Source organism: Perca flavescens, chromosome 20 (genome assembly GCF_004354835.1).
Source record: "Perca flavescens isolate YP-PL-M2 chromosome 20, PFLA_1.0, whole genome shotgun sequence".
NCBI lineage: Eukaryota > Metazoa > Chordata > Actinopteri > Perciformes > Percidae > Perca > Perca flavescens.
Genome location: NC_041350.1, coordinates 12,789,269 through 12,805,597, shown reverse-complemented (window position 1 = coordinate 12,805,597; position 16,329 = coordinate 12,789,269). Strand labels below are relative to the sequence as shown.

General features: G+C 40.6%; 1 protein-coding gene across 1 annotated transcript; it reads right to left on the bottom strand.

Moving 5' to 3' along the window:
• Positions 1-1,381: 1,381 nt before the first annotated feature.
• On the bottom strand, positions 1,382-14,166 carry LOC114547254 (sodium-dependent lysophosphatidylcholine symporter 1-B). Its single transcript, XM_028566510.1, has 14 exons — positions 13,874-14,166; positions 12,020-12,148; positions 11,184-11,308; positions 8,621-8,744; positions 8,446-8,524; positions 8,220-8,365; positions 7,350-7,440; positions 6,673-6,788; positions 6,206-6,289; positions 4,187-4,270; positions 3,963-4,075; positions 3,711-3,854; positions 2,678-2,854; positions 1,382-2,407 (listed from the first exon to the last, which is right to left on the bottom strand). Exons 1-14 carry the CDS (start codon positions 13,976-13,978, stop codon positions 2,365-2,367), a joined length of 1,560 nt encoding a protein of 519 aa, XP_028422311.1. The 5' UTR covers positions 13,979-14,166; the 3' UTR covers positions 1,382-2,364.
• Positions 14,167-16,329: the final 2,163 nt, after the last annotated feature.

Below are 16,329 nucleotides of genomic sequence, written 5' to 3'. Positions count from 1 at the left end.
TACCTCGCTCACACAAATCTACGTATCCTGTCAAAAACTCCGCTCGGACTTCCTCCTTCCGGCCCAAGACTGCTCTTTACACCGACCCTTGATATAGTCACTGTAGCAAGTGAGATTTTGCAAACAAGCCAACTTAAAAAAAAATATAGTAAATTCAGTCCAGATATTTACAATAATTGAGTACATGAGGAAAATAAAGTAAAACTTAACATTTGCAAAGTTTAGTATTCATAAAAAGCATCTTTCTCTTTGGCAGGAAGTTGTGCTTCAGGGGTCAATAGGTAAACCATGGGTCAGTTTGTTTCACCATTGTTCATTGGACAGTTTTACAAGTGTAGTGGAAACACAGGCTTGTATGTTTAATTTACAAAAAATAGTTTTTAGGATTGGACAGGGCCACTATTTGCCTACCACTGCAGTGCTTATGTCAACTTGTATGAATGCATTTCTACTAAAATGGTGTGGTGTCTGCTGAAACAAGTGGTTAGATATTCTAAACAAAAATGTAGGGTAGAGTTTGGGATATTGCAAAGAAATCAACAGGCTTTTTCATCTGTTTTGATAAACTTTATTTACAAACTTAAAATGACAAATTAACAGCACATTAATTTGTGTCTTTGCTGATTTATATATTGCTCATCAATGTCAAATTTGAAAAAAACAAAACAAAAACATATTTACATATATATATATACATACATACATACATACATACATACAGCTGCATATAAACACCAAGATGACCAAGAAGAGATATGCCACATCCAGTTCATTCAGAGCAATTACAAATAAACTACGCATTAAATAAATTCTCTTAAATTAACCAATAAGATCATGTTGTTAAATCATGCCATCTAAAAGGTAGGACTCCCTAAAACAGAAAAACTAGGATTTTGGCAGCTGTTTTTAAGAGTCCCAAAACTAAAACCAACAGGTTTGTCACAGTATAGCAACTTGTGATATTTCTGATTAGAAAACAGAAAAATAAAATCCATAATTGATGTTTTCTCACAGGATTTGAAAATCACAGATGACTCAATAACCATTCACTGTTGATAAATTATAGCCATGTGCTTTCATAAGAAAAACCTATAACCCCTTACATAGTTTGTTTAAATAAATAGTTAAATAAAGCATGTTTCTCTGCCCTTTGGGAAGTGAAAACATGCTAAATGAAATTACTTAAGACATTTAGAAATGTCTATTAAACCTGATGGAGATTGGCTGAAATGTTAAAGCACAAAAAAGGTGGGAAACCCTTTTAGAAAACCTTAACAAGTAACAAGTTCAACAGTAAATCTCATTGCAACTAGTTAGTAAAGATGTGTGTTTCATACATACAGTACATAATACCACAAGGTGCATTTCCCCTTCAGAAGATTCAAGTACACTTTTTGCCTTTCTGAAATAATCCACAGGAAACACAGAAAATATAATGCAGAAATTGTAGCACAGCTCCGTACAATGCCAATTAGTGAAATAGTGCTGGTATACCCGAAATAAGGGTTCATACAGTTTTTTCTTCAGAGCGCTGTCTGAATGGAAAGTAAAACACAAGTGACTTAAGACATAGTAAACATCAAAAGGTAACATTACACTCCAGTCTGAATGAGTAAAAGTCAGATCTCGTCAACCAGCAAATAAATACTTCATAAACAATACCACAAATCACAAGCGGTGTCCCAATTCCAACCTAGTACTTCAGGATGTAGTGTACAAATGGAGTTGATGAAAACTGTTGTCCCACATTGCAATAACACTGTAGACATACAACTACATACAACTGAATAACTTTAGAGTTCCTTGTTGAATAAAAGTCCATGACTGAGCTCCCATGAGCCATACACTTCTAGGATCTGTAGTTGTTGAATGTTAACACAAACATGTTTTATCTTCCTTTTAAATGATAAGGTGGTCAGATTTGACTGTCCAGTAAAGTAATAGATACCCATTTAGGTTCAAATATGGACAGATCCCAGTGCTGTGTTCCAGCTAGGCAATGAAAGAAAACCTCTAAAAAAGGAAAAAAGTATATCAGTAAGTGAACCCGGGACTTTGGTTCTGCCAAAATAACCCGGGACTGTGTAGATTAGTAAATTGTGTATGCTTTCTAGTTTTAACAGATGGAGTTTAATTGGGACAGTTGGAGATAAAGGGTAACAGAAAATACTTCACACACGCGATGCTACTGGCCGGCCAATAGAGGGCGACGTAAACTTGCGTGATCCACTGTAGGGAGCTGATTAATGCGGATTGTGTTTGTGCAGCAGTGGTCTGTGGTCGCTCCTCTGTTGGTGGTCGTGTCCCTCGACAGCCTGTGCAAACGCGTTAAAGCAGCTGTGGTGGCTGGCTCGTCCTCTGCCGCTACACGCTGCTCCCAAGCACTGAAGTTTCAGACTCAGAGTCCCTGTTAAAGGACGGGAGAACAGCCAGGACTCACACACAAAGGACTTTCTCTTGTTCAGACAGGGTGAATAATGCATGCTTACACCAGAGCAAAACAGGTTTCATTAGAATTTAGCATAGGTATACAGAGCGGAACTGAATTTAGTTTACTGTGGTCATGCACGAGTCCTGCTACTAAACAACAGGTGTCTAGCCTGGTTTGGTTATCCCGAATCAAGCAGAAACGTCTGCGTAGTCGCTTGTTAAGTGCTTGTGTGTGCTTTTCACTTACAGAATTTCCTGCAGTAGTTTTCGGTTGCCCTGCCTCCTTTCTTCATCAATAGGGTAGGTCCACAATATCAACAGTCCCACAGCTATAAGACCCACAGGCACAGGGGAGACCAGCACCTTCAGGGTTAAACTGACCGCCTCGGGTTGTGAGCAGCTCCCAGTCACATAGCCGGCAAATCTGCATAAAAAAAAATAAATAAAATGCTGATAGAGGGAGAAACGTTGAGCTGATGTGAGTTCAGTTTGGCAAGATTGTTAGGTGAAGGATTATGTGATTGTTGACCACATGACCACTGGACTGATGAGCTATAACATGGAGCTAATCTCATATATTGTTAGTGGGCATTCACACCAGAGTGTCAATGAAACGGCCCATTTGGGTTACATCCTGTTGTGTTCTTAAACCCCCCAACAAAGCACAAGTAGACTATATTTCACAAAATGGTTATCCGTCAAATAGTTTATAGATTTCGACGTTTACGACCGCACTTGAAGGCAGCTTATTTCAAGGCAAGAGAGAGAAAGAAAAAGAGATGAGCGAGACAGCAAATGCTTTGTTGTTGCAGGAAACATTCAGCTATTACAAACTCCTGGGCAGTTCAGTACTTGGGGTTCATTTTTTACCCTCATAATGTTTAAAAACGTTCTTGTGGCATCGATACAGCAGTGACGTTTTCGGTTTACTGTACGGGATTCAAGTCTGATCCTCGGTTACATGATTGGCCACCTCAGCGTGATGTGGGGTTGAGTTTATTTTCTCTCCAAAAGTTGAGTCGGTCTCAACTTTTCGCCGCAGGCTCTAGTTTTTTTTGAGTGTCCCCCCTGCGGCAAACCCCTGCCGCAGCCTAAACGCACTACCCCCATTCAAAATTAATGGAAAGACCTGCGTTTTTGCCGTACCGTCGGACAGCCGACGTAGGCAGTGTGAACGCAGCCTTAGACACAAACTGAGTGCTGACTACATTTTAAGGATGACAGTGAGAATTAAACTGTACATGAGAATAATGGCTATAGATATGGATCAGCAAACTCACTTCAAACTGAGTGTAGAGACACCCAGGGATAGTCCAGAGGCAAACTTGATAAAGAACACATAGTAGGAGTAGAAGAGGGCTTCGTGACCATGGATGTCTGGGTTTTTCACCTTGAAGTCATCCACTACATCGGGAAGCATCGACCTGAAAGCACAAACGCGACATTTAGAAGGAAACTGGAGACGCAATCAACAAAAATCCACATCTGCATATAGATCCAGGGATGGATTCTGTGGATAAACTCATGCTCACCAAGGCAGGAGGAAAGCTGCCGCCACGCTCACACCGGCTGCCAATGAGACCAAGTAAGAAATGGTCAGGTTGCTCTTGATGCAGACGATTAGGATCATGAATGGTACTGCCCACTATGGAAAGAGACAGCAGGAAGTGAGCAATTCCATAACAACACATTCCTTTTGAATAGATGCCTTTGTTGTACCAAAAACAAGCATTTTTTTTTTTTTTTTTTTACTCACCGTGATGCCAAAGTAAACTGCCTTCTTCTTCCCAAACCGAGTCAGAAACCACTGCCAAAACGGGATGGTCACAGTCCCGGATAGCTGGAAAAAAATGTTACAGAGTTATCAGTATTGTTGCTTTATTAAATATCATGCATGCTTGCAAAAGGACAAGATATGTATGTAGTTGATAATTGAATATTCATCATTCACGTCAACCCAAGTTAACAACAACAACAGATTTATCTGGAATCTAGTCTATATCCATGACGTTCCACTTCCGGGATTGCTCCGGTGCTGATGGCAATCCCGCTCTTTTCGCCCAGATGTCCGTTACCTTCCGCTTTCTTTGTGTTAGAATTTTAAACCACGGTCGATTTATGAGGACTATGGTTAACTGCTCCTCAGATCTCTGCACGGACGGTTAATCAAGACAGCTAGCTAGAATATCTGTCCAATCTGAGTTTTTTCTCGCACGACTAAAACAACTTTTGAACGTACACATGTTCCACCAAAACAAGTCCTTTCCCGAGGCTATTTTGGCTCTGTCTGGCATTTAGCGCAGCCCAAGACGATTGAGATTGGTTTAAAGAAATGGCAATAACCAGAGCACGTTTTTCCCCCATCCCAGAATGCTGTGTGGACTAGCCAGACCCTCCTCCGCAGCACTGTGGAGGAAGGTCCGGCAAAGCAAAACTATCTGGAATCATTCAGCCAGATGAAGCAGTTTAGCCTAGCCACATTAGCTTTATCAAAAAGACAGACCAAGCCAGTCACCTTTTGTGTTTTAGTTTTTTGATCTACATTTAAAAAGGTCCCATGACATGGTCTTTGGATGCTTTTACATAGACCTTAGTGGTCCCCTAATACTGTATCTGAAGTCTCTTTCCCATAATTCAGCCTTGGTGCAGAATTACAGCCACTAGAGCCAGTGCCACAATGAGCTTTTCAACATCAACAAAAATACATTAAACACAAAGCTTTTATTTTCCACCTTAATTGTTAATCAAAACAGTTATCAAAATAAAAAAATTCTGGTAAAACTGCTCACTCAGAGTAACATTGTTAAAAGTGCCTTGACTTGCAAGCTCAGCCTGTCAGTCAATCATCAGGGCAGATAAACCACTGTTGTGCCTTCTTGTCTAAGAGGAAGTGTAACGCCAACAGCACCGCGACCGCTTTCGGCTCGCCATTAATATCACATCGCAGCAAAGGCTGTCTGCGTGAAGTTTTGAAAAACTGTAACTACACTTGAAACCAACCTTGACTTCAACAAAACTGCAGACAGTTTAGAAGTTTTACATTTTTCTGACTAAAAAACAATTCTTCATTAAAATTCAGAAAACGTGGGAAACGGAAAGAATAAAGGGACCACTCAGGAAGAGGCCACGGGACGAGGGCACGACATGCTTTGTTTGGTCTTAACTTAACTCTGCAGGGGGCAATCAAGCTTTGACCTCGAGGTCTAACTTGGTCAACCAGTGTTAAATGACCACACAAGAACAAGCTTGCTACTGACAACTTAGCAGCCTGAGAAATAATATAATCAACAACGGAAAATCTTTCCTTCCCCCCCCCTTCATCTCCCACCTCTCCAAATATGATACATGGCCCACACATGTTTCCACTCCATATCAGAGGGAAAGGCACCAGAGGATGGAAAGGAGGGCGCAACCAATGGTGGCAGTTCCCATGGTGGCAGTGAGGGATCGCCAGGGCAACAAAAGCTCCACTGTGTGCCTGTCTCTCCCTCAAACTCCTGCTAACGCCGAGCGAGTGTGTGACTGGGAGACAGGTTCCCAGGAGCCCAAACAACTCCTCTTCTCACCCTAAAAATCTGCCCTTTCAATCACGCGCCTCCTCGCGTGAGGACGGACCTCAGAGTACGGACTGAAAACCCCACAAACACCAGGAGCTTACTCTCCATGCCACGAGGAGAGCCAAACAAAGTTTTCTGCCACAGATGTCCTCCAAATCTCATATTAGGGCTTTTACACTGATGTAAACAGTATATTAGTGGAAAATGGAAACGCTCACCATGATGACCAGGAGAATATTCTGGTAGTCCTTTCTATGGCCGAGAGCATAGGTGATGAAAAGAGCAAAGTTTCCCTCCAGTAGCTGTAAAAAAACAAAACAAATGAAGAGTCATTTTTATGCCAACTACAGTTGGTACAATTGAAGTAATAGTTCGACATTTTGGGAAATACACTTTGTATTCCATTTGTTTAATCCATACAGAAGCCAAAGTTGTGGTTTTACCTTTGGACAGCTAGCTATTTCCCCTTGTTTCCAGTCTTTATGCTAAGCTAAGCTAAATGTCTCCAGGCTGTAGCTTCATTTAATAGACAGATATAAGAGTGGAATCAATCTTCTCCTCTAATGCTCGACAACAAAATATAAAAAATAAAGTATTTCCCAAAATGTAGAATTTCGCCTTTAACTAGGACTTCATCAATAATGTTTGTATCCAGCATGAGACAGATAATGAGACACAGTATTACCATGAAGGCCAGAGAGGTGAAGAGGAAGCCGATGACCAGTTTGATGTACGGTCCGTAACCCATCACCAGCCACAGGCCCTGACAGAAGGTGAGCTGGGATACCTTTCGCCCGCTCTCTATAATTCAACGTGGAGAAGAAAACAAAGACAAGGCAGCTGAAAATCTTTGCTGTAAAGGAATTTATTGCACAATGCAGAGCCATTCTGGCATGTGTCTTATTCATATCTTGGATGTATTTAGTGCCTACCAGAATGCAGCCACCACTTTTTTTTTGTCAGTGATAAGTAAGGCCAAATGTTTAAGGACAACTGATAAAAACTTTAAATCAGAAGTGGGACAAAGTCATGGTTTTGCAAGACACTGGTAAGACTCAAATCTTGGCTATGAAGTCCTGAATCAAGTATTAAACTTTAAAAGTTGCTTCAATGCTCTCCCTCTTTCTCCCTCCCTGCTACAGACAAGTGTCCTAAAAAAGTCAAAAGGCTAGTAAGTCCAATGCAGTCACGAGTCTGTGGTGTTCTAGTCAAAGTCTTTATTTTGTCAAGTGGATTCCTCAGATTCATGACTCCAGTCCAAGTTATGTTTGTTGAGTCCACAGCACGGCTATAAATATTTTAAATATTGTACCTTATCATTCAACAAGTGAGAACTTCTCTTGGTATTTCATGGATTCATACCTTTTTTCTCCTTCACACCCAAAAACAAGACTGTGGCACAGAAGATGTAGATGATGCAGATGACCCCTGAAGAAATCAAGTAAGCTCGTTTCTAAGGACAAAAAAAAAAAAAAAGACAGCATTAGCTTGGAATAACACTCATGTGAATTTGGTTTGTAAATATCATTTATCTGACATTATCAGGGGCGTAGCACAAAGTTCTGGACCCTGTACATAGGCATTCTCTATGGGCCCCTCCCCGCATCCACAGCTATTCCTTCTAGTATCTTTTGGCACTTTTCCATTACATGGTACCTGCTCGACTCGCCTTGCCTTTGCCTTTTTTGGTTTTCCATTATGAAAAAAAGTCCCCGGGACCTGCCAACAGGTACTTTTTTTAGTATCACCTCCGTCGAGGTTCCACGCGAGCTGAGGAGATACCAAAAGGTGACGTGAAAACCTGCAGACTACTGATTGGTCGGAGAAAATCTTCATCATCATTTTAAAATGGTTTAGCCAGTGGTGTTTTTTTGCTGCCTCCGCCATCTTTTGAAGCAAAATTTGTCTTCTGGCTGCGGCAACAGCCACATGCCGAGAATCCAAAACAACACACCTTCACGTTCTGTGTGTGTCGCATTAGGTCACGGCAGTTTCCTGCAGCGTCACTGTGACGACCAGTTACGCTTGCCTCATGCATCAGGCGGTACTAAATCTGCAATGGAAAAAGGAGGATGGGTCACCGCGGCCGAGTCGAGTAGAGTAGAGCTGGTACTAGCAATGGGTAAGTGCCATTAGCGGGCCCTCCTCGCATTAGGGCCCTGTATACTCGGTCCCCTTTTACCCCTCAGTCCGACGCCTCTGGACATGATACCAAAGACTCAATAGACTCACCGTCTCATTCAGTGAAACTATGGACGTGTTGGTTGAGTTTCTGCTGTCGTGTTCACCAGGCTCAGTGGGACAACTTGTGTCGCCACCTACTATCTGTCCCTGGATTGCTGTGCCCAGAACTGTGCCCAGCACCTCCACCATCATACCTGAGAGCATCACAGAAATGGGAGCATCAGCAACAACACTCATGTAAAAAGCATTTGATCATTCAGGCGAGCTGACGTACGATAAGCAGTGGCAGAGTCCCTCTCTTTCTGGTCGTTGCTGATGAACATGGTGAGGGCTGAATATGGCACGTGGAAGCACTGCAAACGTACACAAACACACAGTTAGGCTAGTGTACACAACACTGGGACCAAGTGGGAACAAGGTGCTGAGGAGTGTCCACATGACATACTAACCGTCTGCATTGACTGGAAGAGGCAGTAAAAGATCAGGTACCAGACGACCTTCCCCTGCTCGAAAGGAGGCACGTACCAGATGAGGAAGTAAGTCAGCACGGCAAAAGGAGTAGAGAAAAGTATCCTGTATACAGTATGATAAAGGAAAAGTTAAAAAGTTAACAATTTGCAGTTTTCAATAAGAAAAAGTGTGTTTCTAGAGCAAGCAAGAATACTTGGTATTAATTTGAGCTACTACAGTGGGGTTCACCACGCATTCTGTACGGTTTGACTTGAAACAAAAAGTGTGCCAGGCCTGCTGTTTCCCACTGCTAAAGCGTGTGTTCCGCCAACTGTTACTGTAGCTTCGACCCCCACCTGTTTCATTTTTCCTCCCTTGCAGTCACTTTTCTATTCGCTCCTGCCGCTTTGTGAATAATCCTATTAATCCTGCCTTGTTAGAGCATGCGTGCGTGCGTGTGTGTGTGTGTGTGTGTGTGTGTAAAAAAGGGCTCAGTCTGGGTTGCAGAAGGGGACAAGGGTGGGCTGAATGAACGGTGAGGCCACTATGGCCCACCTCGCTCTCACCCCACTCAGCCTTTTCCTCAGCTTTGTAAATCTTCCAGCTGACCTCAGTAAGAGAAGCTGGTGCCACTTCAGAAACTTGTTTTCAAAACAGACAACAGTCCAGCTTAGTGCCCTATTAGGTTTAGGGCACTAGTCCAGCCATGAACATTTTGGCATCAACACACCCCAACAGGTTAAGTAGAGCTGAAACAATAAATACATTATTTAAATTAGTTGATGAACAATAATCTGCAACTATTTTGACAACTGAGTTATCGTTTAAGTTAATTGTGTAGTTTTGCTGCTTATGTGAAAGTAAACCTAATTGCTTTGGCTTTTAAACTGTTGGTTGAATAAAACAAGCAATTTCAAGACTGGAATTTGTGATTTTGTTGATTTTTCACTATTTTCTGAAATTTTATAGACCAAACAATTAACTGAAAAGGTAGCTGAAATAATAATAAATAAAGAAAACCCTCCTGCAGTGCTGTAGAATGACAGCAAATCTAACCAATAACTAAATCAATATTGAAGCCTCTTATTTTTTTGTTTTTAAGCAGTCATGCAAGAGCAATACGTGCTGACTCTCCCCGAGGGCCATATCACTGAACACTGAGAGGTTTATTTATTGACCGTGAGTGCCGTGACACATGGTCATATGAACCCCCCACCCTCAGCCCCCTTCTTGTGCTACACACGTGGGAAATAAGAAAGAAAACACTTCCTGATTCCCTCTAATGTCTGAGTGAATTAGGTTAATGAGAGCTAATTTATGGAGGCCAGGTTGCGACTGTTTCGCACACTGGCGTGGCTGACTAAACACACACACACACACACACACACACACACACACACACCACAGATTCTTTAGGTGACAACATTTGGAGGTCAGTAAAGCAAAAGAAAGGAACTGACCTTGGGGTAGATACACTAAATCTATTTAATGTGTTTAATATGCAGACAATGCTAAATATCCTATTCTAGTGCCATGTCACAATATCTACGTAAAACATTTTCAACACAGATATGAAAAGCAAGTGAGGACATAAAAAGACATCGGTTTGTTCTTATCTAACGGCTGGTTGTTTTACTTCAATTTGAAAAACTACACAACCCACAGAGGATCATATACATGTTGCCTTTTCTAACAATGACCTCCATTATTTCAACCAAGCATGCCTCTTGACCCAAGGTAACCTCTCTCTGCCTATGCAAACCCCGCCCAAACATGGAGTAGGAAATTCAACACACAAAGATAGACACACCCCTATCCCATTTGAGCTGATGGTGTGTTGTGGGTTGGACCAATCGCAGCAAAAGCCGGTATATTCCCCCCCCCCATCAACTCACAACATGCAGCTTGTGCACAGCCAACATTTCTTACTAAAATTACATCATGTGAGAGAAGTATTTAGATCGGTTGCTGTGCAAATCATACTATGGCCTGAAGCAATGACACACACACACACGTCGGTAATACAATACACATTCGTGCCAATGGTTTCACACTATTTCACTGATCTCCTGGTGGAGGTAAGGCACCAAGAAAGGCATGTGCCAGAAATGTGCCAACAAAGGCAGTGTAGAAGAACGCTTCTAGCAAGTTAACATAGAAGTACATGTTTAGCTTCAAGCTGGGTAGATTACACCACACATCTGCATCTAGAAAAAAACAGACAAACTCAAATAAATCCTGACGCTTGTGCGTTGAAAAGGTTGCTTTTGTGGTTTTAGTACGAGTCATATGGATTTCTGATGCACTCATTACATGCATTGTGTTTTATACAGACTATACTCTCGTACTCTTACCACACATTATTCCTCTGTAGAAACCTAAATCATGTTGCCATGGTTACTGCCAACAGTTCATGAGTTGGATTTTGTCAGTACATTTTCCTCACAGTTCTTACCCCACTCAATATCCTGTCTACTAAATTTCAGTATTTCCTTACTATCGCCTAATATCCTCTTTGCTTTGCTTTGTCCTAATGTGCAGCTGTGAGATTCAGATACCTACCAGGGCATCATGCGGCCGATGCGGGTCCATCTACTCCGGCTCACCAGGAAACCCACTGTGGGGTCTGTGACAGCGTCCCAGGCCCGGCCCACAAACAGGATGATGGAGGCATGGAAGGGATCCAGCTAAAAAGGGAGAAATTGGAAAAAGAGTGAGCCATGAAATAAAAACAAAGAGGATACCAAATACTACCTTATATTAGCACGGCTAGTGAATGATTCAAAAGAGCCACGACAACAATGAGGTTATGGAGACGTTTTGAGGCTTTGGAACGGCAACAGTGAAATGCACAACCCTGTCATTTGTTTAAGAACAAAGTAGCACTCAGAGCCACTGTAATGGTCTCATCTCTTGAGCTGAATGGCCTTTATTTAAGTTCCTACTGTGTACAGTGGAAACATCTAATTTGCTAATTGAGCATCAAAGCAAAGCAGTAGGAGTCCAGGATAATGTGCTTGACCGGCTACTGCAGGCTGAAGACTGTTAAACTGATACAAGACGGAGAAGAGTGAACACAAGATTTGGGCTTGTAGTTAATCAGTACGTGGAACTACGGGAAAAATGCAAAGATAAGGAAATGAGTCTCCAACTTGTACGCTGCAGAATTAGCGGGTGGATTAACGGTGTTTTAAAGAATAGGGAATATAGAGGACATTTAATTTGGCACTTAAAGTATTTTTACAACTTTTTTCAGTTATACAATATATTTGTTTGTTTTTTTTAAATCAAAGATATATATGGAAGGGAAATTGTGTTTTCTAGCTCTGACAGTGTGTGTGTGTTGAGTGTGTTGAGTGATGAGTGTGATTTCAAAGTGAAGTCTCTTGTCCAATCACCTGAGCCACATCCAGCAAGTAGATCTGGAGGAAAAAGCCCAGAGCGCTGCCTGTGATCTGGTAGGGAGCCCCGCCAATAGCATAGCACAATTTATTCCACACAGACAGACGGTTTCTTTGGTCATTTGGCTGGAAGACAAACAGAGGGGAGGACAGAGGAGATATGGAATGCAATTAGTTTGCCTTTACAACAGTTTGTGCATCGGACTGTAAACACGGAAATGCTCATATTCTCAGAGGAGCTATAAATTCAGGTAAAGTGATGTGGGCAGCGTTGCGCTTCGTGATCATTATCTTCAGCTTTCTTCTGTACTCTGGAATTTAATTAAATCCTCGTTTTCTGCTTCAACTACATCCCTCTGTCCAAATATCTTGGCATAATTGATGCCCGTGTTAAACAACCTGTTACCACGAGAGAAAGATGAGATTGGCTAACTTCCCTCACCCCACCGCCAAGAATGCCAGATTAGAGACAAATCCCTGATGCAGTCAAACAAGGGTATGAAACTATGAGGTTACTGTAGTTCATACACACACTCGCTACATCGACTCCAGCGCTGCCATTGGCTCTAGAAATAGGATGTTGGAGGTAGTGTTCCATTTCATGCTGAGTAGTCAGCATCAGCAGACAGCCTAGGGTCTTATCACATCCCGCAGCCACAGCCAATCACCTGTTAACAGTCCGATGATGTCAGCAAGGGGGTCTCTACACCCCGATTCAGATCCGTCGCGGACACAAAAGCAGCATGACCTCCTGTTGGGAGAAAATTGCTGCCTCCTCACAGATCAGGAATGAATAATACTCTTTCCTACCAAATGCTTCAGCAATGCAAGGCCACACAAGCATAATTATCGTGTGAAAACCAAACTTAAGCTACATTAAGGAATACAGCCTGTAGGCAACCTTTGAGCACTGATGATGAGCAAACTCCCTTAACACACATAGATTCTGGATTCAAGGAAAGAAATGTGCAACATCAAGAAGATGACATGAAATATTAGGTATTTAAGGCTACAATTGACAAGTATTTTAACTATAGCTTAATCTGACTATTTTCATGATTATACATTTTGTATACAACAAAAAAACATGTGTAACTATATAATATATATAGGCCTATATATTAAAATATGTCAAAGGTATATTTTAATTAAATTCCTAAGAAGCAGACATGACATTTAGAACTAGTTTTGCCAAGCTTAGATTGTACATGTTCTTGTCAAGGTGAATTGTCCTGCAATCTGATATTGCTGTTAAAGGGGATCACAGCACAGACATGATATGGAAGGTATAGATGCTACACTTTTCCAAATTAAATACTAACACTTGGAAATCCTGGGCACCATTAGACACATGCCAGTTTTACTGATTAAATACACATACAAGTGTCTTTAGAAGCACTCAGAGGTTGGTACAAATGGTATTGTTGAACACACTTCATTTTAGACTCAACCATAGACTGTTAAAATAAATGAATCATGAATCACGCAGCTCTGGAGAAGTACCACGTCACGTTTCTGGACCACATCTGTCATCACTGACGCTGCGATTTTTTACTTGGACAGTATACGGTTTAAATCAAAATGTTAAACATAGCGAGTTCAATTAAGATGTGGTTTCTATAAAACCGGTAGGCTATGTCAGCCTCACGAGCAGCTGTCCGTGGACAGATGGACAAACCGGGTGAAATTCAAATACCCAGGACAAGAGGAGCGTTTGAGGTGCCGAGAGGAAGTAACGACCGCAATTTATCAGACGTTGCATTCAATTTACGCGACTTTGCGCACCTGAATAAATCGGTGCAACACATTTTAATAAGCCCCAAAATCAAATATGTAACTCTTTGCTCTTACCTTTGCTGTCTTGATATCTGTATTTTTAGGTTTGACTGACAATAAACTCGCTGCGTACTGCTCGGCGCCCTCTCCTCGTGCCATTGTGCTATCAAGACGATACATTAATTAATATATAGCCTATTTTTTATATATCGTAGGCTAACACTTGTCCGTGTCAAAAGAAAAAAGCCGCTTCACAGCTTCATACTGCCTCGCTCAGTGCTCTGAGTCAAGTCTCTCGTGGTCGTGCCGCTCTGCCCTTTCCGCTCATTCATTCTACTCATTCTACTACGCCGTCTACGTCACTTAGCTATGACGCTTCCATCGCCTGTTCTGTGGCCAATGCTGCATTTAAGTGCTGAAGGAAATCAGGAGACCAACAGATTGGTGATACGAAAATGCACTTTAAACCTACATTAAAAGTCACTCTTGCCAAACGTTTTATGAGATAAATCATCACCAATCACCCAAGGATACATTTGCTCCATCTTTAACTGGGTTGATTCAACAAAATTAAATTGTATGTACAATGGTTGTTTGTTTTTTGTTTGTTTTACGTGAAACTTGGGAAATTACCTTACAATTAGCCATTAAACGCATCAACAAACAACAAAGCAATGTCAAACTTTCTTTAAAATAGTTAAATATATATACAAAAAAATATATTTCTTTTTGTAAAATACCTCAGCAGAATCATGTTTTTATACATGATATTTCTTCTTTGCTATATGTTTTTTTAAGCAAGAAATTAAAAATATATTGCAAGAGTGCAAAAAGTATGCAGTGTAAACAATTGGGGGTTTGTGCTCAATCTGGAATTGTTTGGTTTTTTGTAAATTATGTGGTCTATACATACCATTTACTCTATCTTTAAAGTGTCCTGAGATAATGACCACTATTTGATACTATAAATAAAATTGAATTGAAGTAGGAAAGAAATGTTGAAATGTCAAACAGACAGACAGACAAACTGACAGATGACATCCAGTGACTCACAGAGTTGAATCCCTATCTACTCAAAATATAATCTCCCTCAGTCACACAAACGCACACGCACACACACACACACACACACACACACACACACACACACACACGTGCAGCTAATGATGAACAATATCAAAAAAGCAAAGGGTAACCTTTGAGGAATCAAAAATATAAGACATGTTTTCAGTTATTTCACACTTTTTTGTTAAGTACATAATTCCATATGTGTTCATTCATAGTTTTGATGCCTTCAGTGAGAATCTACAATGTAAATAGTCATGAAAATAAAGAAACAACAGCTAAGTTGTGTGTGTGTGTGTGTGTGTGTGTGTGTGTTAGTGTATCAAAATGAAGCTGAGAGGAACCATGTTGTTAACCATCTCCGTCACTTTCAGACTGCATTGATGCCAGACAGGCATAATTTTCTAACACACTAAAAAATCTCTAAAAAGTCTCTTTTACACTAGTTTGTAGCTTTTTTGAAGACACTACAGGTCTTCTATTATTATTCTCTGGTTTTCCCCTTGTTGTGTATTGACCCAGTTACATACACTTGTATGTGTTACAGTAAAGTTACAGTACAGATAGGCTCCAAATAAGTCACAGACATCTGGCTTTAATTCATTTAATTGTACAGTTAAAATCTAATTTGATCTCTGATGCCTTTCATCATTTTTACAGCTAAATCATATCACACACAAAAACTTCAGCACATTTATATTTGATATTTATAATAAGGTGATTCAACATCTCCATTTTTACTAAAATGGAATTGGATATATATTATTTTTAAATGACTAAACTCTCATTACGTTTTATGACAACAAAGTTACAATATGTTTCTTTTAAAATAAGAATTAACTCAATTGTTCTCATACACATGAAAAGATGACTTCATAAAACACCGTCGGCCAGTTTGATACACTCAGAGGTTTTGCTGCTACAGCCTTACTTGGTCTGATACAGTTTATGGTGGCTAATGTTAGCTAATGTTCAATGTAAATTTTAGGTAGATATTGTTATGTTATTGACATTATTGAGTCTACTTCTTCTCTACTTGAGCATTTATTATTATCCGGTTATTGTCTTTTGGCCACAGTGGCCTCTATTCAGCAAAAGTTAGGCTTTAAATATAACTGTAACAAAACAAAGTGTTTGGGAAAACATCCATCACTTATCACTCATGCAGTCTTATTACTGTATTGATTTGTGGATTCAAAAGGTTCAATATGTCACAAATTACTAAAAAGAAATCTACAAAATTCTAATTCAAAGATAAAGAAGTAACCTATAAATATATGTATGTATATTGGCCCGGTGTGTAGGTGGACTTAAATAACAGTGTACAAATGCTCCACAAGCAAAAGTCCTGTATTAAAAATTTGGCTTAATTAAAAGTAAAGGAGAACAGGCTGTTACCCAGGTGGTTTGGATCTTTAATGGTTCGCTCAACCTTATTCTTGCAGCGCCTGGTGTAAATATCCTTT

Bases quoted from the DNA above. Each gene is read 5' to 3' on its own strand.
- LOC114547254 (XM_028566510.1), bottom strand. From the start codon at position 13,978: ATGTATCGTCTTGATAGCACAATGGCACGAGGAGAGGGCGCCGAGCAG. The intron at 6,290-6,672 runs GTAATACTGTGT...GTTTTTTTACAG, and splicing joins TCACCTCTCTGGCCTTCATG to CTACTGGAGGGAAACTTTGC. The intron at 3,855-3,962 runs GTGAGCATGAGT...TTGTGCTTTCAG, and splicing joins GCAGCTTTCCTCCTGCCTTG to GTCGATGCTTCCCGATGTAG.